This window comes from Squalius cephalus (assembly GCF_949319135.1).
Source record: "Squalius cephalus genome assembly, chromosome: 22".
NCBI lineage: Eukaryota > Metazoa > Chordata > Actinopteri > Cypriniformes > Leuciscidae > Squalius > Squalius cephalus.
In genome coordinates this window covers 8,220,998-8,244,902 of record NC_137143.1, presented here as the reverse complement: position 1 = coordinate 8,244,902, position 23,905 = coordinate 8,220,998, and the positions used below count along the sequence as shown (strand labels likewise).

The following is a 23,905-nucleotide window of genomic DNA, read 5'->3' as shown; positions in this document are numbered from 1 at the left end:
AATGTCTAAAGATGAGTACAAAGCCTACAAAAACAAGAAAAAATATAGAAATATGTACTTGTTTACATAAAAGGGAGAACATTTATTATCTCAATTGCAATTGCAAGCACAACAGAACATAATGTACACATATTGACATATACTTTACATGAACAAGCTTTAGCTGGGTCAAACTGCTCAATCAGGAAACATCAGCTAGAACTAACCCATAATTAAATCAGTCCAGGAATAAAACTAGCTAGGCCAAAAGGGCTCAAAATCAAGACACACCAGGAGTAATGCCAGGCCTAAACCAGTCCAGGACTAAACAAGTACTGAACCAGACATCATCTGTTTGTTATCCAGGTCTAACAAAGTTATGTTCAACATCACTTTATAATGGCCCAGCGTCATGCCTTTCTGCTGGCAAAAACGGCAAACTGATTTTGTAATTTTTGAAGCATGTAGATTACTTTTTGTTTTGTAAAGTTATCATCATGTGGCGAACACAGTAGATAAGACGTGTTTAGAGGCTTCAATCTTCGTGAAGTTTCGCGCTCAGGCTCACCTTGTTCGGCTGAGACGGGGACGGGGGACGTGGGGGAAGGAGGACGTGGGTGTGCAGCAGCCGCTGAATCTGTGTCTACGAGACATGATAACCCGGAGACAGCAGAGATGTGTTATTATTGTTGGATGTAAATCATAATTCAGTAATTATTTTACTATGCTAGCTAGATAAAAGCAGGTCATGTAGCAACAAAAATAAGTAACTCTGAAAGTTTTGGAATACAGTTATAGGGCAAGCTACCTTTCTTTTTGAAAAACTGTGTGACATACTGTCGACTTTGGCGTTCTCTGTCTTCTCTTTCCTTCTTTTCTTTCCGTTTTTGATGCCCTGACTTTTGATGTGACATGCCTGCGTGTGTCACTGTCTGCGCTGCATCATAACAAGTGCAATAACTAAGCAAGAGACGCTACACTAGCGATCGTAGCTCGGACAGCGCAGGTGGAATGAACCATTGTGAGGGGGAGTGGTGTGACTGAAACAGTAAATACATTATTTGTTTTTTAAATATTAAATCTATGGTCAAAACGGACAAAATACACATTTAGTGCATGAGGGGCCCTAGCACATTTAATGTATGTATAAAAAAGAGAAAATAAATAAGAAAAGAAAAAGGGGGTCTGCTCTTCTGGGCCCTAAATCAGCCTGGGCCCTTAGAATCGTCCTAACCTTCCACCCCTTTACGGCGCCCTTGACTACAGTAAACCTCTGGATAAACAGAGAGACTAATATGCGGCGTAGATGCCATTCTTCTTATGATGTAACAAGTACATCAGGTGTTATGAGAAGTGTTCCCGGGTTGCAGCTGACCTAATTTATGCAGCATAATAATCATTTTACATGATTTGAACAGAAATTGATAATGTTCTATGAGTATGCCAGGTTAAAGAGATGTGTTTTGGTCTAGATTTAAACTGACAGAGTGTGTCTGCTTCGTGAACAATTCTAGGAAGACTGTTTCAGAGTTTAGTTGCTAAATAGGAAAAGGATATACTGCCAGCAGATGATTACGATATCCTAGGTATTATCAATACCACAGGGTCACTTTACCTCACTAACTGCATCAGATAAGGGAGTAGGAGGGAGCTCCCTGTTATAAAAGATGATGTCCAAGTGACTGATACCACATCTGGACTTAGACATGTGGCGGTTGTATCTCTGTCTCCTGGTAGCCTTGGCTGGTGAGTAAAAAAAAAAAAAAAAAAAAAGCAGAAAACAGTTAAGCCAGATTCAACTGCATGCAGAGTGTGGTAATGCTAATTTCTGTTTAAATATTATTTAGAAATGAATATTTTCCCATTAAACTTGTACTTTAATGCTTATATGAGAATAGTAATGTTTTTCTTTCTCCTCCATTAGCCAGCGAGACTGACAATTATGGTATGTAAACAAAATAATGTACAAAAACCTACAGAGATTGCCTCTTTATTCTAAGATATACTATAATATTATTTTTACTAGTATACATACATATAGTATGTATATGTCTATAAATCATTTATAAATAATAAACATTTTAAAAACAAGTTTTTTAGGACTCTGATACATACTGTTTCATTGTTTCTCAATGGTCAACATTTTAGAGCCTTTCTTGAACTCTAAAAAAACGTACGAGTATAAATATGAGGGATTGGTACGAGTGGGACAGGATATGCCAGACCTGGTTGAGTCAGCGCTGAAGCTGAGGTGTACTTTTAAAATCATTGGTGAAACGCCACAAACCTTTGTCCTTCAGGTACTAACACTTTTGCTCCAATTCCATCACATTTTAATATTTTTAAATCTATTCTAAACTAAGATGTATGATATATTTATTCTTGACTCAGTGGATGTTAAGAATAATTATATAATGTCTAATCATACTATAAAAATGTGCTTTTCCTTTGAAGATTTCAAATGTAGACTTTGAAGACTTTAATGGCATCCCTGGAAAAAGTGTATTTAGCCCTTCCGAAAAGCTCACTAAGCGTCTATCTGCCGAGTTCAGCCAGCCAATCGTTTTTGAATTCTCCAGGGGACAAATTACTGACATTCGGACAGCACCTGGGGTCTCAAACGCAGTTGTAAATATTGTGAGAGGGATCCTTGGATTTCTACAAGTCACAGTCAAAACCACACAAAGTTTTTACGAACTGGTGGAGGTACAGTATGAAATCTACATGTTAATAGAACAAAACAGCCATAAATAAGAGAATGACCTCATGACAAATACAAAGTGTATTTTTGTATGTCTTTAGTTGGGAATTCATGGTGTATGTCAGAACACTTACACTGTTGAAGAAGACTCCAATGCCAAAGAGTTGACAGTGACCCAAATGGTTGATATCAAAAACTGTCAACAGCCAGCTGCTTTGTACAGCGGCATGGCTCACGCCCCTGAAGACAAATTAAGCAAACAGGTTTGTGTTTCATTTAATTTCAGTTAAAAATCTGAAAGTTCAAACTTGAACTGATCTGAATGCTGTTTGAACTTACAGAGGGGCGAGAGTGTTGTTTCCACAGTGAAACACACCTACACAGTGAAGTCGACGGCAGATGGCGGTCTGATCACTAAAGCATCCACTCAGGAGCGCCAATATTTCTCTCCGTTCAATGTAAAGGGAGGAAACTCTCGAATGTTGGCATTGTAAGTGCTTTATATAGTCATCAGCTAACAAATTGTTGCAAGACTGCTGATTGTGCATGACATTTGTTGTGTTCCCTTCTGCAGACGGGATATTGAGCTTCTCAAAGTTTCAGACACAGCTGACAAAATAGTGACTGTACAGGTGCAAAGCAGAGGCAACCTAATGTACAAGACAGAGAAGGACCTTAAACCGATTCCTGTTGTGATGATCAACCTGAACAACCCAGCGCCAAAGGCAAACCTCCAAGATTATACACATAAATATTCAACCATAGACGTGTAGATTAACTCATGAACATTTTTAATTGTTCTGTACACCACAGATTTTAGATTTAATTAAGCGCTTAGCTCAGGCTAACAAATATCACGTGGACAGCGCTAGCAGCACGGATATTCTGGATCTAATCCAGTTGCTACGTGTGGCAACACTTGAAAATCTAGAGCAGTTATGGAAGCAGGTCTCAGGAAATGATGAGCACAGGTATTTTCTTTACACTTGTCTAAATACTATACAATCCAATAACTTCTTCCACTGACTCTTCTTTTTTGGTCTTCAGGAGGTGGTTCCTGGACTTGGTTGTGGAGGTAACAGATGAGAGGATCCTCAAATTCCTTGAGACCAGATTCAAAGTAGGAGACATTACAGCGAATGAGGCAGGACAGGCACTTGTAGTGGCATTTAACCACTTGTCTGCTGAGCCTGTGTTAGTGGCATTAGCTCAGGTGAGTCAGTGACCTAGTGAAATATTTGTTACAATCATTAATAGCATTTTACTGGCCTTCTGATACTGTGTTCTGCTTTCCAGGAGTTCTTGACAATTCCTTTCAGTAAATCCCCAACTCTCCTGTGGAACACTGTGGTTTTGGCATATGGATCTCTTTTATACAGATACTGCGTGTATACTGATCCATGCCCCATCACTGTGGTGCAGGTATATTTGGTCTCCCACTTCTATATGCCAGTTGATTCGTACCAGTATCGTATTTTATAATCTGCTAGTATTATGTATAATGTCTCGGTTACATATGGTAACCCTCGTTCCCTGAGGGAGGGAGCGTAGACGTATGTCGTGACCGACTGATAGGAATCTCGCTAGAGAGGCCAATCTACTTTGAGTGAAACTAAAACGAGCCAATACACACTGGTATGCAGTCATTTGTATCAGCTGTTCAGCCTCGCAGCGCGGCTATATAATGGGCAGCAGGTGCGATTGCATTTAGGTTTTTTGCTGAGGTGCCAAGCTTGGTAAACTGGCCACCCCGGTGGGCAGCAGCAGATGTGGTGACGGGACATATGTCTCCGTTCCATCCCTCAGGGAACGAGGGTTACCATATGTAACCGAGACGTTCCCTTATCGGTCGGTCACTCTCGACGTACGTAGTGACCAACTGATAGGAATCCCTACCAAAGCGCCACAGCTGCTGCACCCCATCCAGCGCCCGGTGTAAGCCTGTACCCCTTCTTGCCTGGAAGGGCGATAGGAGAGGGCTTACACAGAGTGTATCTGTCACTGTTGTTCTGTGATAACCCATACAGTGAGATTATTGGATAACACTGGGAAATCGTGCCCTTTCTATGGAAGGGGAACACTGCGGAAGCCACATTCTTTGAGGGAGTTATGTGGAAAAATACATATGGACTACTATATAATGAGACTACTTCTACCACTCAAAGTAGATTGGCCTCTCTAGCGAGATTCCTATCAGTCGGTCACGATGTATGCCGATAAGGGAACTTATTTATCTGATATTTACCTTTTTCTTGTCCTTTGTTGTCCAGCCATTACTGGATATGGCTGCAAGTAGCCTTAGTAAAAACTCTGAGGAGGACATGGTCCTTGCACTAAAGGCCTTGGCAAATGCAGCTCATCCCTCCAGCATCAAGACTCTACTAAAGTTCCTTCCAGGCTACTCAGCTGCAGCTGAAAAACTTTCAACCAGAGTACAGGGTGCTGCAGTCCAGGCATTCAGACTGCTTGCATACAGGGACCCCCACAGTGTAAGTACTCAAGTCAAGTCACCTTTATTTATATAGCGCTTTTAGATTGTTTCACTGTAGCGACTGAGATTGGACAAATAAGTGACCCAAACTACATGACTCCATCAGGAAAAGGCAAAAAATGGAAAGCAAGGGGGTAAACAGAAACGGCTAAATGCAAGCTCAGCTACTTGTGCGTCTTGTTTTTATTATAAGTGCAATCATGATAATCTATGGGGAAAATTATTCCAGTTCTCCAGTAATGGAAAGGAAATCCCCAATGTACTACACATATCAGAGCAAAAACCAAGCCATGAAGCTCAGAGAAAATGAGGTGTGTTCAGGCGCATTGTTGGTATTTTGAGGCAACTGAAAATAGACTGCACCATTGACCAACTGAAACCTGGTCTAAAGTCAATGCCGCAGTATTTTGTTTGTTATTTAAAGAGCGCATTAGTAATATGAGCCTATAGACGGGTGCACAACGCACATACATTCTGCTTATTACACACACAGGGACGTGCAGCAGCTGCAGCACACAAACTAGACAAATAAAAAAAATAATGAAAGGATTACAATGTAAAAGATTATCATTGTGAACATACAGATATTGTGTAATCCGGCTTGTCCCATAGATGGTCTGCTTGCGCGCTTTAACCTTGCGCACAAGCAGATCCGTTACCTCTCTGGAGAGTAGGGGTGGAGCCGAACCCGAATACGGTATTCGGAAAGGCACAAATAATGTGTTTTTTACGAATACTTATTTCGAACAAATACTTTAAAAATATTTGTATTCGGGAACAAGAAATACTTTGTATCAAAAAGCTGCGTTTCCTCATGAGACATGGCGACCGGCGGCGCTGCTGATGTGGTGGCTGTAAATCCACTTGTTGATAAGAAAGGAGGAAAGATTCAGAAAAGCAGTACTAGGCTTATTCTTGGCTGGATAACTCTTAGGTTTAAAAAGCCCTTTTAAAATTAAATATGAATGCAGTTTTGGATTAAATAAAAGTACAGTCAAGTCAAATAAAACACGTTTTATCTCCTGTATAGTTTGGTAACACTACAATAAGATACTATTCATTAACATTACTTAATGCGTTATCTAACATCAACACATTGAGTGAACAATATATTTTTACAACATTAATTAATGTTAGTGAATGTTATTTAATACAAACACTTGATTGGTCATGTTTGTTCACTTCATTCATTGTGCATTAAATAATGTTAACATAAATAATGTTAACTTTTGATTTTAAAAATGTATTTTTAAATTAACCCCAAGGAGAATAATTGCGACAGTATATAACTATTGTTTATTGTTAGGTAATTTTATCTAATGTTATCTAACAAATGGAATCTTATTGTAAAGTGTTTTTAATACTACAGTTTCCATCTTTGTAACCGTGATATACACTTTAATATATGTAAATTTAATCTAAATTAAGCTTTGGTACCGAAATTGGTACCAAGAACCGTGAATTTTCACTGGTATTGGTACCGAATACTGAAATTTTTGTACCGTGACAACACTAGTAGCTCTGTTCGGTAATTTAGACAATAGGCTGTTGACAGAGTAACGTTAACGTAGGTAATGGCTTCGTTACCTACTTCTTTTCAATGACGTTCCTTGTTACATGTTCATTGCTGGATTTATGGAAAAACATCAACCAATATTGCATATCCATAATTATTATAATGGATATAATTAAAGAATACTTACACTATAACGTAAATTAGAAGTGTAACGCAAAAAAACTGGATTTTTACACCTATTTTGAATTTTACTCGAATACAAATACAAATACAAATACTTTTCCCCCCTCAACAAATACAAATACAGATACAAATACCGGCTGCTTTGCACACCCCTACTGGAGAGCTATACAGACTGAATACAGACATGAGCTATTAATTCTCTCCACCTTCATTAAAGCCCCAGTTCCAGCTGAAGAAAAGCTCCCCCAAAGCATGATGCTGCCACCACCATGCTTCACCTTAGGCATGGTGTTCTTTTCAACACAGGCTCATTGGAAAAACTAACCTGTGGCAACATTTCTGGGAAAAATGCAAAATATTTACCAATACATTCATATCACTGAAGTTTCCAACAGAAATTAACACTAGAGTCAGTAAAACAGCAAATACGTACGTAAACCAAACTGAATCACGTTCATCTGTTTCAGATAAAACGGAACACGCTTTTAGCACCACTCAACTCTGGGCATTTCACTTTAAAACTGTTGCGAAAAGTGCACGATGCATATCATTTTGCAAAAGCCATAACACATTTTTCCACATGGTTTCGGGAGATTGGATATACAGTGTGTGCAGAATTATTAGGCACGTTGATTTTCTGATCATATTTTATTTCCAGGAACATTTTGCCAATTCCAAACCGTATTAAACTTAATAACTACTATTAATTTTCTATTTAATCATGTATAAGTGATATATAATTGTTCATGAAGGCTGGAAATGAAAAATGTCTTATTTCCAGGTGTGCAGAATTATTAGGCAAGTTTTCTTTTACAGATAAAATAAGCCAAAAATGAGATTTAACAAAGACTGAAAAGTCAAAAATTATTAAATCCCCATGAGAAGAATGCAAAACTAATGCAATACTAGAGATTACAGTTAAGGCATGACCATTGGACAGTGAAATGCTCATTGGGTCAGCAGGGTCAGACAAAAACAGGTGGAGAAGAAAAAACACATGTTAACTGCAAAAGAATGAATAATTAAGGTGAAGAATTAAGTGTGAAACCATCGGGAACCCTTTAGTCTCCAGCACCACCATTTTCCAGAACTGCAACCTACCTGGAGTCTCCAGAAGAGCAAGGTGTCAGGGTCTCAGAGACTTGGGTTAGGCAAAGAATCCTAAAAAATGACCCCCTCTTAATAAGAGTCACAAGCTGAAGTGTTGTTAAATACATGAAGACTGTTTTTTAATAGGCTTTATAGACAGACAGATTGAGAGTGACTCTTGAAGGACCAGCACCACATCCTCTTCTACCACTGTTTGAAGAATTCATCTTCCAGAATACGTTTTAATACGTTTTGTGAGTTTATTTTTTAGTCCATCTCCTACCCTGAAGTCCGTTTTGCAGAGATGGACTAAAAATTAACTCCCAAAACGTATTAAAATGTATTCTGGAAGATGAATTCTTCAAACAGTGGTAGAAGAGGATGTGGTGCTGGTCCTTCAAGAGTCACTCTCAATCTGTCTGTCTATAAAGCCTATACAAAAACAGTCTTCATGTATTTTACTACTCATCAGCTTGTGATTCTTATTAAGAGGGGGTCATTTTTTAGGATTCTTTGCCTAACCCAAGTCTCTGAGACCCTGACACCTTGCTCTTCTGGAGACTCCAGGTAGGTTGCAGTTCTGGAAAATGGTGGCGCTGAAGACTAAAGGGTTCCTGATGGTTTCACACTTAATTCTTCACCTTAATTCTTCATTCTTTTGCAGTTAACATGTGTTTTTTCTTCTCCACCTGTTTTTGTCTGACCCTGCTGACCCAATGAGCATTTCACTGTCCAATGGTCATGCCTTAACTGTAATCTCTAGTATTGCATTAGTTTTGCATTCTTCTCATGGGGATTTAATAATTTTTGACTTTTCAGTCTTTGTTAAATCTCATTTTTGGCTTATTTTATCTGGAAAAGAAAACTTGCCTAATAATTCTGCACACCTGAAAATAAGACATTTTTCATTTCCAGCCTTCATGAACAATTATATATCACTTATACATGATTAAATAGAAAATTAATAGTAGTTATTAAGTTTAATATGGTTTGGAATTGGCAAAATGTTCCTGGAAATAAAATATGATCAGAAAATCAACGTGCCTAATAATTCTGCACACACTATATATATATATATATATATATATATATATATATATATATATATATATATATATATATATATATATATATATTTGTAAAGTTTAGCTCATTTTTTGGCTTGCGTCTTGCCATAGCCCAGACAGATGGAGAATGTCGGAAACAGTTCACATGTAGTTGATCATAATTGCCAGAAAGAGCTGCTTCTCGTTTCAGTAATTATTTATTTATATCATCTCCTTTAAGTCCCTATACATTCCAGTTGCTTAATATTACTGTATCTCCTAATTTACTGAAATGTTTAGCCACTGGATAAGTTATGTCTTGACTAATACTTGATTTATGTTAATTAATCTGTGATTTCAATTGTTGTGATTATTTTCCAATATATATCTTTTGGCAAAGACACCTTAGCAAATAGATCACATTGTGAATAGCACAGGTGATATAAGTATTAATTTTAAAGCATTTTTTTTTGTCATTGGACATATAGATTTATTAAATTTGATCAAATTCTGGCATGCGGCACAACTTCTGCACGGGAAAAAGCCTTGTATAAAAGCAGACTTTTTTTCTAACATCTGAATTTGTCAACATATCTGATAGATTACATGATCTCTTAAAGGTAGATAATAGGCTATACTGAAATGTATCATTTAATTATTCATAAGATGATAGTATATGCCAATGTTATATGTTAATGTGCAATTTCACTTTAACTAGTAATTGTCCTTAAGTTGCCCTGCCACTGCACAGACCAGAACCCAGTCAAACATCTCTGGAGATACCTGAAAATGGCTGCCCACTCATAGTCCACATTCAACCTCACATAGCTTAACTCTTTCCCTGCCATTGACAAGATTTTCTGTCATTTATGATTAAATGCTTTCCAGCCATTGATGACTTTTTTCCGGCAATCCATGTTTTGACTATTATATGGTAGATACATATTTAACATACGTAGCTGTTACATATCTTCTAAATTAGTACAGCATCTCTGGATCCAAAAACAAGTGAAGAAGAAAATCTGAGTAAATCAAAAGGATGAGATAGAAGTTGTTTATGCACAAGCTAATGTGATAACGTCTCGGTTACTAACGTAACCTCTGTTCTCTCTAGATGAGGGAACGAGTGTTGCGTGAGCTAGCTTACGCTATGGGAAAATCCCTTTTCTCGAGAATACTGAAGCCAAAAATTATCCTTAATTTTGTATTAATTTAAAATGCATTTGCTGCACAGAGCAGGTCACCCACTCGCTCTGTGGCAACTGCTGCAACCTATCGAGAGACTGCTCGTGACGTAAGCACCAATGAGGGCGCGGGCGCCCTCAATGGTCACGGCCTGCCAAAATGGGTGTGGTTTATGTCTATATTAGCCCAGTCCAGATAGGATGCTCTTTGGTTTTTCATAACTGAAGCGAACCAGAACATAGCACAAGCACGGCAGGGTTACGCAACACTCGTTCCCTCATCTAGAGAGAACCGAGGCTACGTTAGTAACCGAGACGTTCTCTTACGAGAGTACTCTCGTGTTGCGTAAGCTAGCTTACGCTACAGGAACCCAATGTAAAACGCTGTGCGTGCTAGGATCGTCCACAACATAGTCCCAAGGGCATGTGCCCGGGGCACACATGATAAGTGGGTAATATCAAGGCCAACGAGGAGTAACATAAAATAACATACGGCAGTATATTTGCCTTATGAACAAATAGGTGCTTAACACAATATGACAGTCGGGGTCGACAACAGTCAGCCTGAGCTGTAGAATAAAATAGGTGCTTAATACAGTTTATCAGTCAGGATGGACATCAGTCAGCCTGAACTGAGAATGAGATAGGTGATTAACACAGTATCACAGTCAGGAAGGACCTAAGTCAGCCTGAACTGCAGATTTTCACTCTGTACAAAAAATGCAAAGCATAATATACAGTCTGGTCGGCGCTGAGTTGAGCAGAGCTGTAGATCAGAGTCCTGCACGGGTCCGATTTTGTAAATCCGCACCCGCCCGTACCCGCAGTGCTTCAAACCGCATCCGACCCGTTTTCCGACAGCAGCACTAATTAAAATCCGCACCCGACCCGACCCGCTTTAAACAGAACCGATACCCGACCCGCACCCGAAATAAAATCAGTTTAGCCAATCACATTATAGACACAATTACAAAAATGTTTATTGCCAGGTCATACAGAAGTTATTACACGACAATTAACACAAGGACAACTTCAGCCGAAGCTGTCAAAAGGCCCGGTACATGAAGAACATGGCAAACGTTACCACAAAACTGAGTAGCCTTAACATTTTACCAATCGAACAGACGCGGCTACAACACTATATGCCACGCAATTTCTGATAATTTTGGGTTCAAACACGCCCTGCACACCACACATACTTAACAGTGTTAAATTTGAAAAATACTGTTCAATAGAACTGCTTTGTTACCACAGTATCTGCGTGCTTCCTCGGCGATGAAGTTCCACATTTGCGGCTATCCAACATGAAAATGCATGCAGCAAATAAGCCTTTCACAATACTTTCTTCAGATAACTCCAAATTTCTCCCACATAGTGGATTTGATTTTTTATGACGTATTGTCGACAACTTTACAATCTCCACTAGTTATTCTTTTCTTCAACTCCTCAGCATCCATCTCAATGACTGCAAGCAGATCGTGCGCGAGCGCACGGTTATGATGCATATTTAAAAGTGAAAGTAGCCTAGGTAACGTTATAGATTCCTGGGAGGGCGTGGCGCGTCGGCACAAATAAACTGATGTAGATTTTAAATTATTTTATCAACTTGAAATACAGGCATATTTTTGTAGATGTGTTCCTAAAAATATGCATATATTTTTACGTTTGCATGTGATTGTTTTAAACCCGTGTTTAGACCCGTGTTTCCCCCGTTTCCGACCCGACCCGCACCCATATCCGACACGGTTGGAAATTTTTCACCCATTTGAGCAAAATTTGCGGGTGACCCGCGGGTACCCGAACCTGTGCAGGACTCTACTGTAGATATTACATTTAGACTGATAACAGGCAGGAACTTCTAAGTTGTAAAACCTTATAAATGTAGACGGAGAGGCCCAGGCTGCCGCCATACAAATATCTTGAAGTGAGACCCCACTGGACCAGGCCCACGAAGAGGCCATGCCTCTGGTGGAATGGGCTCTCACGCCCAAAGGGCAACGAAGGCCTTTAGATGTATAAGCCAACGAGATAGCATCGACTATCCACCTGGAAAGGCTCTGTTTCGAGGTAGCTAGCCCTTTAACGCGGCCACCGAAAGAAACAAAGAGCTGTTCTGACTGCCTGAAGGCAGCAGATTGTTCAACGTAAATTCTCAGCACCCTAAGGAGATTCATGTCATTCTCAGCGCCCAAAGGAGATTCACGTCATTCTCACTATCAGATCCAGGGAGAGCTGACAGGGAAATAACTTGTGCTCTGAACGGGGTGGAAAGCCCTTTGGGGACATATCCATGTCTTGGTTTGAGAATGACTTTGGAATCGTTCGGCCCAAACTCAATGCACGCGGCGCTCACAAAGAGCGCATGCAGGTCACCCACTTGCTTGACCGAGGCGAGAGCCACCAGGAAAACGGTTTTAAGCGAGATATACCGTAGATCCACAGACTGTAGTGGTTCGAAGGGGTTACCTTTCATGGCTTCCAGGACCGAGGAAAGGTCCCATACAGGAACCAAAGGGGGTCGAGGAGGGTTTAACCTCCTTGCCCCTCTAAGCAAGCAGATGATAAGGTCGTTCCTACCCAGTGACTGGCCATGTATTGGTTTAATAAACACAGCTATGGCTGAAACGTACACTTAGAGCATGGAGGGGGACCTGCCCTTGTCCAAAAGCTCTCGTAGGAAGGAGAGAATCTCCGTGACCCCACAACGTTGTGGATCTAGGTTTCGAGCCGAGCACCAGCCGGAGAACACTGACCACTTGGAAGCATAGAGCCGTCTAGTAGAGGGCGCTCTAGCCTGCGTAATTGTGTTTAACACTCCTACTGGGAGGCCAGCGGGTACCCGTTGATAGCCCATACGTGCAGGGCCCAAAGCTCGGGGCGTGGATGCCAAATCGCGCCCCTGGCCTGAGAGAGGAGATCCTTCCTCACCGGAATTGGCCATGGGGCCGTGCTCATCAACTGCATCAGCTCCGGGAACCAAATTTGGTTCCTCCAAAGCGGCGCTACGAGGAGCACAGAGCATTTGTTCTCCCTAATTCGTTTGATTACCTGTGGTAACAACGCAATTGGGGGAAACGCATAGAGCGGGCGGATGGGCCAGTTGTGGGCCAGCGCGTCCCTGTTCTTTGTGAAGAATATTGGGCAATGTGCGTTGTCTAACGACGCGAAGAGGTCGATTTCCACTCTGCCGGAGGTGTCCCATAGTAACTGGACTACCTGAGGGTGAAGGGACCATTCCCCTGGGGGAACTTTGTCCCTGGACAGCATGTCTGGACCCACGTTCATGGTCCAGGTCCATGCCCGACGTGGGATGCGCGTCTTCAGCCAGTGCTGGAGAGGGCGCATGTAAAGCAAGCCCAGCCGAAGCACTGCCGAGGCCGAGGCCATAAGGCCCAGCATCCTCTGAATCTTTTGTGAGGAGTGATATTGCCGACCTTGAACGACGCCGGACGTAAGCCGCACTGTCATTGACACTGAGTCTAAATCTGTTCCCAGAAAGGAGATTTTCTGGCTGGGAGACAGCGAACTCTTGGTCCAATTGACTTTGAGACCCAAGCCTTCTAGATGGCTGAGTAGTAAAGCCCTGTGCATTATCAGTTCCGCCTCTGACTGCACTAGAATTAGCCAGTCGTCCAAATAGTTCAGTACTCGCATCCCCCGTTGTCTCAGGGGGGCGAACGCCGCGTCCATGCACTTCGTGAATGTACGGGGTGCTAAAGACAGACCGAACGGAAGGACGGTGTACTGATAGGTCTGGCCCTCGAATCGCAAGAAAGGCCTGTGACAGGGCGTTATTTAAATCTGAAAATAAGTATCCTTCAGATCCACTGAAATAAACCAGTCCCTCGGGCGAATTTGTGCAAGGATTTGTCTGGTCGTGAGCATTCTGAACGATCTCTCCATAAGGGCTTTGTTCAAACGCCTGAGATCCAGGATGGGTCTGAGACCGCCATCCTTTTTGGGTACTAGGAAATACCGGCTGTAGAAGCCTGACTCACTCTGTGTCAGAGGGACGGTTTCTATGGCCCCTTTTTTCAGCAGTTTCGCTATCTCTGCGCGAAGTAGATGAGCTACTTCGCCTTTCACCAAAGTTTTGACCCTGGCTCGAAAGCGCGGGGGTCTGCGAGCGAACTGCAGCGAATAACCTCACTTTATAATGTTCAGCACCCATTCTGACACGCCTGGGATCATTTCCCATGCTTTTGCACATAAGGCTAGGGGAAGAATGGTATCTGGGCTCTGGTCGCTGTGTGACAGGGACCCAGAGACGCGATTGGGCTGATACACTGATACTGTGCTCACAGTGCTTATATGGGGCGGCGCGCTGAGAATAGCGGCCGGCCGATTCACAAATAACACTCCTGTCACGGGGACCGGGCAGTGTTTCATTGAAGGGAGCCCTATATGTGTGTGTGACATAGGGCGTGCAGTGTTTGTTAGTAAGCGCGATCGCTGAGAAGCGGGCATACTTCTTACACTTAAAACACATTTGGTGTTTATTGATGGGAGCTCTGAGTGAGTGTGTGTCACTGAGCGGCCAGTGTTTGTGAGTAGGGGTGAGCACTTAACAGCGGGCACATTTCCTACGTTTGAAACACACGCGGCCTGAGCCGGTTTTATTGATGTGGGCCGTGAATGAGTGTGTGTCACTGAGAGGGCCGTGCTTGTGTGTAGGGGTGAGCACTGGGAAGTGGGCACAATTCCTACATTTATAACACCTTCGGCGTGAGCCGGACAGACAGATATAATGCTCTTTTTGAGATCTATCTGGATCGCCGTAAAAACGGCGTTTGTGTACAGGCGAGCAGGTTGTATAATGGGCTCGTTGGCTGTAAAATACACTCCTCCAGTCACCTCTGTTGTGGGAACTGCGAGAGCAAAACGTGCTGTTTTCGATGGCGGTCCGGCCGCAGCGGGACTCAACCATCGTCGTCTTCTCAGAGTGGTCAGGAAGACTTGGAGGGCTCAGGTTTCAGCGCGATCTTGGGCCTGGGTCCCCGGGGGGGAGGCGGCCTGTGGCGGCTTGAAGAGGGCGAGCGCTGATGAGAGTCCCTGGGCTGACGGCGCTGTGAAGCTGGCAGCGGGGGCGCTGTGTTCCGGCCAGGCGGCTGCTTTTTTGAGCAACTTGTCGCGGAACTGGAGTGCCTGGGGCTGAAATGTCGCATGGCCTGCGACGTTTTCTGCACCTCTGAGTAGCGCTCAGCAAAGCCTTTAACAGCCGGGCCAAAGAGACCAGACAGAGACACGGGCACATTGAGGAAAGTAGCTCTGTCGGATTCCTTCATGTCGGACAGCGTTAGCCACAAGTGTCTCTCGGTGATGGTGAGAGACGCCATGTTCCTCCCAATGGCCTGTGCAGCAGACTTGGTGGCTCGTAGAGCTAAGTCCGTGTTGCTTCTGAGATCCGTGAAGCTCTCAGGATCTGGGCCCGCCTCGTCCATAGAGCGGAGAAGGTTGGCCTGATAAATTTGAAGCACAGCCATGGAGTGAAGCGCTGAAGCGACCGATGAGAGCCGAAGTAATCCGGCAGGCTTTGGAGGGCAAAGCACAGGGTACAGGGCACAGGTGTGTAGCTACCGCTTCCTCGACCGGAGGAATGGAGAGGTAGCCTTTGTCTACATTAGAGAGCGTCGAAGAGACAGAAGTCTGAAGCCTAGCAGAAAATGGCGCCCTCCAACTCTTAGATAGCCGAGGTCCTCCACGGCCTTAGTAAGGAGGCGGAGAAGTTCGGAGTCGACGCTTGCTCGCACTCCGCTGGATTCTTGCAGAGAAGGGGCATGATCCGGATTGGAGCCCGACCACCCTTCGCTCTCCGAAGCGAGAAGAGAGCAGCTGTCCTCTTCTGCGTTGTCCCCGTCAGACTCGTTGAGCACGGCGGGAGCGGTGGCAGAAACCGGGCGCTGACCGGTAGTGAGTGAGGTGGGGGACTCAGGAAGCGATGCACACGGGGATCTCACCGGCATGCATTCGCGAACAGGATTATCCTCCGGAGGTCTCTGTGAACGGCGCTTCATGCGGCGCGGCCCAGACGAGAGAAGCGGAGGGGCGGGGTCCACGTCGAAGGTGGCTAGTCGAGCCCGCAGGGTCGACATAGCCATGATGTCGCATTCCGGGCAGCCGCCCTTGGAAAGCGTGTGGTCTGCGTGGTTACGTCCCAGGCAGGAAACGCACAGGATGTGGCAGTCCCCGTCGCTGAGAGGGGCTCGGCACGAGCCGCATTTGGAAATTCGAGGCATTTGAAACAACGCCTCGGCTCTTTTAGGAAGAAGGCACACGAGTGTCGCGATGGCGAACACACACGTGAGTGAATAAGAAAGGATATGAGTGCCGGATGGCGCAGCAGGAATGGCGGCTGAAAGCGGCGAGAAGACGGCCGGCTTCCTAGCTCTGTGATGCAGATGGCTCGTCCCGCTGCAGTGCTTTTCCAACGGCACAGGCTTCTTCCGGAGATCCAGCTATGTGTACACTTCGCTGAAGAGATGAAAAATCAAAGAGCATCCTATCTGGACTGGGCTTATATAGACATAAGACACGTCCATTTTGGCGGGCCCATTTCACACGAGCAGTCTCTCGATAGGTTGCAGCAGTTGCCACAGAGCGACTAATAGGCGCGCGAGCTGCCTCGCCTAGGTCTGCTCTGTGCAGCAAATGCGTTTTAAATTAACACAAAATTAAGGATAATTTTTGGCTTCAGTATTCTCGAGAAAAGGGATTTTTCCGTAGCATAAGGTAGCTTACGCAACACGAGAATACTCTTGTAAGAGAACCAAACATTCAACAGCATTTAAATCAAAACTAACAAACGTTACCAAGAAAAAAATTTGATCCCACAAAGAGGCATACAACTGTGCAAGCTTTGAGGGTGTTGATGGACTCAATCTATTTGCATTAACGCGCAATGTACGCAGACCCACTAGCAAGGACCCCTTTCAGCAAATGCAGACCATCTCTCTACTTCTTGTATGTTTGCAGGTACAGGATATTGTCTTGAACCTATTTGTACAAAAGACTCTTCCTGCTGATATCCGCATGCTGGCCTGCATGGTGCTTCTAGAGACTAAGCCATCCATAGCTCTGATCTCAGTAATAACTGAGGTCCTCTTGGAAGAGACTGACCTGCAAGTTGCCAGCTTCTCCTATTCTCTGCTCAAAGGCATTGCCAAGTCCCGCACCCCTGATAATCAAAATCTGTAAGCATGCTAAATTGTCTACTGTGTTATCCTCATCTCATTTCAGAGCATCTTTCAGAATTCCTCTTTGCTTCTTCTAAACAGATCTACTGCCTGTAACATTGCCATGAAGATTCTTACCCGCAAACTTGGCCACCTGAGTTATCGCTACAGCAAGAGCATGCATTTTGACTGGTTCCATGGTGGGTTTACATCTCTTCCCCCAAGGTTTCACAGACAAGGCTTAACCCTAGTAATATGTTAGTGCCATTGTTTTGTCTCAAGATGCATACTAGTAATGTTTTTTTTTTCCTAAGGCACATTTATAAAAGCTACTTAAATGTCCTAATTTAATTAAGGCCTAAACCAGGCTTAATCTAAGCCCTGTCTGTGAAACCAGGCCTTTAATTGATAGCTTTGTAGTACAGCCTTTTGTGCTGGTGGGGATGGTCTGATGCATTTTCTTGTCTCCTCAGATGACTTTTTATTTGGGACATCCACTGATGTTTATATGCTGAAAAAAGAAAGTCTCATACCCTCAAAGTTTATGCTAAAAGGGAAAATTCATTTCATTGGAAGAATATTGCAACTTCTTGAGGTAATCAAACCAAATCTATAATATTTAGTATAATTTGATGTATACCATGTTTTTATGTAATATTTAATATGTTTTCAGCTTGGTGTCCATGCAGATGGAATCAAAGAGCTGATTGCAGGAAAAATCCCCCAACTCACAGATTTTGCCTCTATAATGAAAATCGTGAGCATATTCGGTCTCAGGATTTATTAAATGTACAACTTATGTCAAGCATTAAGTTAATGGTTATGCTCTGATCATTTAAAGCTCACTGACTGGCAGAACCTACAGAAAGACAGACCTCTACTGACGGCATATGTACGCCTGTTTGGACAGGAGGCCTTTTTAATGGATGTAAGCGGAGAATCCATTCAGAGCATCATAAAGGTATTGCAACATCTGCATTTTTTAACAGAAGATAGAGACTTATTTTTCTTGTTGATTCTTCATTTTTGTAAATGTAATCGAAACATGAAGAATTATTTTCTGCTCCTCAGTCATTTAGTCCTTCTGCAGGGAAGGAGAGTAAAGTTTGGGAAAAGATTCAGGATGTTCAAAAAGGGACTTCCTGGCACTGGACCAAGCCTCACCTTGTATATGAAGCTCGATTCATACAGCCAACTTGTCTGGGTCTCCCAGTTGAAATCAGCAAATATTATTCCATACTAAATGCTTTTACAATGAAAGGTGATAGTTTCCTTTTCTTTTCTTTTTTCTTTACTATTTATTGTCAGTTTCCCATTAGACTTCTGTTAATACTGGAAAATATGGGGCTAAATACAAAATATTAACATATTCTATGTCTACAGCTAAAGCTGAAATTAATCCTCCTCCCAAGGAACATCTGGGTGAACTGCTAAGCTCAGACATTTCCCTGCAGACAGATGGCTTTGCTGGGTAATGATAAAATGTTTTCAGCTGTGATTCTTTAAAGGTGCACTCAGTAGTTTTGGGTTTATGTTAGGCAGGCTGATGTGACAGTCATCTTAAACTTGAACACTGACACCCAGTGGTGTGGATGTAGCAACATCAATCAATAGCTCCCTTTTGATGGAACTCAACGCTGTGTCAGTTATTGATGCTATGGGTGCGGAGCATGCACGTTCAGTACTCGAGGGTGCTGGATGTGTTCAATGTGACCAGTTTCCGGTAAGAAAGCTTAGCTTCCATTTTTGCTGTCTTTGCGAGCGATGGGAGTCAAGTCTCTGTACATCATGGTTCCGGCCCCACGTCTGCTGAGGCAGCTCGGTGGCTGTGATCATGGGAATCACAGATGTAGCTAGCGAAGGAGCTTGAAGGGGTTTCCCTCTTGCTTTGTGGCTCTAATAGCTGATCTGGAATCCCACTCTGTGGCTTCTTCTGGGTTGGTTGTGAGCATGCTCGCCTCTAGTTCAGAGAAACTAGATATGGAGGCAGATATTTTATCTACATCTGATCTATATCTCCTCCTATCGTAGCCCCGCATATGATGAGCTTGTGGCGTTTATGACTTGAGCTACCACCAGATTAAGACTAGACTGGTCAGGTCTGAAACAGAAAATCACTTGTGGACGTCTAGATGAGCGTTTCCTGTCAGGTCAGCTCTGGTGAGCCTTCCTTTTCTCCCGGATCTCCACACTGAGATGTCAGATTCATGGAATGTGTCACATACACATTTCCATGTCTCAGACACCGGGTTCCATGAGGACGTGTCCCCATAGCACCAGAAAATGACGCAGCATATTGTTCCCTTATCAGGGAACTGGGGATATATTCGTAACCCTAAGACGTTTTCAGTTACCCATGCCATTGTAAATTTTGTAGTTTGCAGTCAGCCTTGATTTTGTTCCACGGTTACTGAGATAAAGTGAGTATTATTCAGAGGTCATGTGATCAACATGGCAGACTTCATGAAACACCACACTCAGTGTAAAATGAAATTGCATTTATTAGACTACTGATATAACTACAGTTTCTGTGTCAGTGTGCATTTCTTTGAGTAAAAATGTTTTAATGAGGGAAAGGTTACAGACTGGACCTTTATGTCTGTGCTCACCTGGATCACATAGCATGTTAAAGAAACAGTTCATCTAAATGGAATGACTTTCTTTCTTTTGTAAAAGAATATTTTAGCCACTTTGTGAAGAATATCCAAGCCCCTATTATATGTTGTTAAATTCACATGAGGGTAATTTAATAATGACATCATTTTATTTTGGGGTGAATTGTTTCTTTATTCTTCATTGTTTCTCTGCTTAAAGTCGACTTTCCTCCTGTCTACAGAGTGACAAAGGATAATTTTGTCTTCCATGGAATCAACACAGAACTTTTCCAGTGTGGTGTTGAGCTGAAGAGTAAGATAATAACTAACCTGCCATGGGCATTTGACTTGAAAATAAACGTGAAAGAGCAAAAGTATGAAATGAACTTGACTCCGACGAAAACAGTCACTGAGTTATTTTCAGTCAAGTACGTTTTCCAACATTTCTACTGCACCATTATAATATGCAATAAAGTGCCACCAAATATCCTAATGATTTCTTACTCTTCATCAAACAGTTCAAATGTGTTTGCTGTTTTGAGAAACATCGAGGATCCATCCTTGTCCAAAATTACTCCCATGATGCCTGAGACAGAGAACTTCCAACAGGGTTTGCCACTGGCCAGAAGAATTTTACCCACTTCAAGGGATGAACAGGTATAGCAGCCCTCAAACACTAGAACAAAAGGGAGATGTTTAGCAAATCCTGCAGTCTAAACAACTGTCTTTTTCTATGGTAGACTGAAGACTCTGAGGTGAAATTCAAGCAATGTGCTGAGGCCAAGATTTATGGAACTGCGATCTGTATTGAGGCAGAAGCCAAACGATCGCATTACCTTCATGAATATCCTTTGTATTACTTCCTGGGACATACCCGCTTTTTATATCAGCTAGAACCAGGTACCAGAACCTTGATTTAATTATTGATATAATGCAAACATAATATTTAATGACTCCAATAAATAGCTTGTTGCTTTTTCCAAAGCAAAGGGAGAAAAACCCATTGAAAAGATTCAGATTCAGGTCACTGCAGGCAGAAATCCCCCTCCAGAAGTCAGTGAAATGATGGATCTCAGCCACAGAGTATTCGAGGTATGATGACTCAGCCATAACTCTTTATCAATTATAGTGGCTGAATCATTCCCAGTAGTGAACTGAGAATAAATGTGCAGCCATTTTGTTTTACATTCTCCCTCTATGTAGAATACAAGAGATGAGAACACCTCCTGTGGAGAACACAGTCTATCCAGTTCCTTCCCTGCATATCAGGTGCAATACAGATCAACATCTGAAATTATTGATTCAAATGAATATATTTATTAAGGGAGGACTTAATCCTCCTTAATCCTTTAAAATTTCAATGATGTATTATGTTGTGTATACTTGGACAGACAGATGAAGATTAGCTTACAACTGTACACACTGTAAATGTGCTGCATGATATACAATGTGTGGAAAGTTTTCATTCAGTTCATCCAGAGATTTATATTGTAAAACTGCTGGTAAATGAATTTAAATTGGAGTGATTCCAAAGAATCCAGATGTACTCCTTATTTGTAGTAAAAAAAAAAAAAAAGAGTAGCGGTGATATATTTGTGCAAAGGTAATATAACATGACTGTATGTACATGATTAATGTTAACACTTTCATATTCTAACAGACAGTAACTATCTAGGGTTTGCTTAGTCAACTTATTTAAGATCTGCCATTTTCTTCATGCTGTAGGTTCTTGATTCCACTCCAGTGCCTGTAGTTGCAGTAAAAGCACTTGGTCTAAGTCCGCCAGCAAAACCACTGGGCTATGAAGGTGTAGCCTTTTATCTGCCAACAGCCCAAAGAGACGACATTGAAATGATAGTCTCTGAAGTTGGTGAACAAGCAAACTGGAAAATATGTGCCAATGCAAACATAGATAAGAGTCATTCATCAGCAAAGGTCAAGTACTTTTTTCTAGTGCAACTTATTCTCATTGGTTTCCACATTGCCTCACTGATTTTTGTCCTGTGTTTTTAGGCCCATCTCAAATGGGGTGCAGAGTGTCAGACATATGATGTATCTATGAGGGTGTCCTCAGCATGCCAGCCAGAGTCTAAACCTTCCATATACACCAAGATTAACTGGGGAGCTCTGCCCTCAGTGTTCACAATGATTGGTCAAAGGTAAAGTTCCTGAAATACCAATGCACAGCTTGAGATTACTATTTATTATAAGATTTCAAATCTCATGCCTTATTTTATTTTTCTATTTTCACATGAATTTCCCTCAGAATTCAAGAGTATGTGCCTGGCATATCTTATATTATGGGTTTCTACCAGAAATATGAGAAAAATCCAGAACGCCAGGCAGCTGTCACTGTTGTAGCACTCTCACCAGAGACCTTTGACATGAGAGTGAAAATTCCAGAGGTTGTTGTCATATGAACACATTCCATATTTTTCATGTCTTTTCAATTTAAAATGTCGTTTTGCCTTTCTGCTTCTGTAGGCTGAACAAATATTATTATTTTGTCCTCTCTAGCGAACTATCTACAAAAAGGCAATTCCCTCACCAATCGAACTTGTGGGGTTTGAGCTGTGAACCTCACCATGTCAGCCTAACAGGTTAATTTATAAACTACAGATCAGAAAATCTGTTCTTGTGTATTTGTGTAAATTCAGCATCTTAATCTTTTTCACTTAACAGGTTGATGTCAAAGAGCACTTCTGGAATACCAAAATCACAACATGGAAAATGGACATTTGATTACCGGCTGGTTTGGATATTCAAATATATTTGTTAAAATCAATACTTTTGAATTATGCAACAATAAATACAGCATGCATTAAGAGTTCATCTGTGACATTAATTTGTTATCTTCTGAATGATCATTATATTCTAGCCTAGAGTGGGTTATATTTACCTGTAGAGCATCATCCTCCCAGGTTCCAGGGACATCTTGGCTAAAGGATGAAGAGTACAGCTTGTGCTTAGGTCAAGGATCCCATACACAAAAGAAATATATTGAAATATATTTTAAAGTGTCAAAAATATATGTGGCATATATTCCAAATGCATTGAAATATATTTGCATTGTTGTTCACTTATATTTATCATTTTGAAATATATTCTAAAATATAACAAAAATATATGATGTTAAGTGTGAAATATATTTACATTTATAACATGTCATGTAAAATAAAAGACAAAATATATGGTCATAAAATGTTTAGCTTGCTAAAGAAGGGTCGAAAATGTATTTTGATCATAGTAATTCCTCTACCTTTTCCCCTATACACAACAGTAGGCTACCATATTTCACTACTGTATTATGACACACAGCTATAATAAATACTGTACTTACATTTAAATGACTGCAATGTAAAATGACAGATAATTGCTTTCCTAGGACTATTAGGCCATATTAGGTGGCACGTACCTAACACTAAGTGCAATTATTAGATTTATTGTTGTTTTATTGACATCTTTCCTGAAGTCATTTAAATATTGAAAATATGCACAATATTTATGATGCAAGTATAGCAGTGACACTCCAACAGTGAAGTGCACTTAAACAATACAGTAGATAGAACTCAGTGTCTAACACTGCATACACACACTATTAAATAACTGTATTCAATTCTGTAAAATAGGGAAAAAAACTTTGCATTCTGTGTGTTATTTCCTACATAAAATTGTCATATTAGGCCAATAAAGTCAGTAAAAGGGCAGCTGTGGCCTACTGGTTAGGGCGTCGGGCTTGTAACCGAAGGGTTGCCGGTTTGATCCCCAGCACTCAGTTCAGCGGGTCTTGTGCAGAAAGTGAACCAGTTCGCAGTTAGCTTGTACACACGCTATGGAGAATGGAGTTTATCAAACCAGGAGAAAATACATCTGCTTTGGAGAAGAAAGTAAAAAACAAGTGGCGCTGGGCATGGCTTGAAGAAAGAGGACAAGACGGGAAGGCTTTAGGC

The 23,905-nt window shown here is 41.8% G+C and overlaps 1 protein-coding gene across 1 annotated transcript; it reads left to right on the top strand.

Moving 5' to 3' along the window:
* Positions 1-1,651: 1,651 nt before the first annotated feature.
* vtg3 (vitellogenin 3, phosvitinless) lies at positions 1,652-22,884 on the top strand. Its single transcript, XM_079858369.1, has 28 exons — positions 1,652-1,725; positions 1,904-1,924; positions 2,128-2,279; positions 2,434-2,685; positions 2,782-2,943; positions 3,022-3,170; positions 3,255-3,405; positions 3,494-3,651; positions 3,728-3,893; positions 3,977-4,102; positions 4,951-5,169; positions 17,162-17,379; positions 17,464-17,561; positions 17,835-17,956; positions 18,035-18,118; positions 18,203-18,322; positions 18,433-18,622; positions 18,745-18,832; positions 20,198-20,383; positions 20,474-20,612; positions 20,696-20,855; positions 20,941-21,047; positions 21,159-21,224; positions 21,681-21,890; positions 21,969-22,114; positions 22,222-22,360; positions 22,473-22,555; positions 22,638-22,884. Exons 1-27 carry the CDS (start codon positions 1,686-1,688, stop codon positions 22,530-22,532), a joined length of 3,729 nt encoding a protein of 1,242 aa, XP_079714495.1. The 5' UTR covers positions 1,652-1,685; the 3' UTR covers positions 22,533-22,555; positions 22,638-22,884.
* The last annotated feature ends 1,021 nt before the right edge of the window (positions 22,885-23,905 follow it).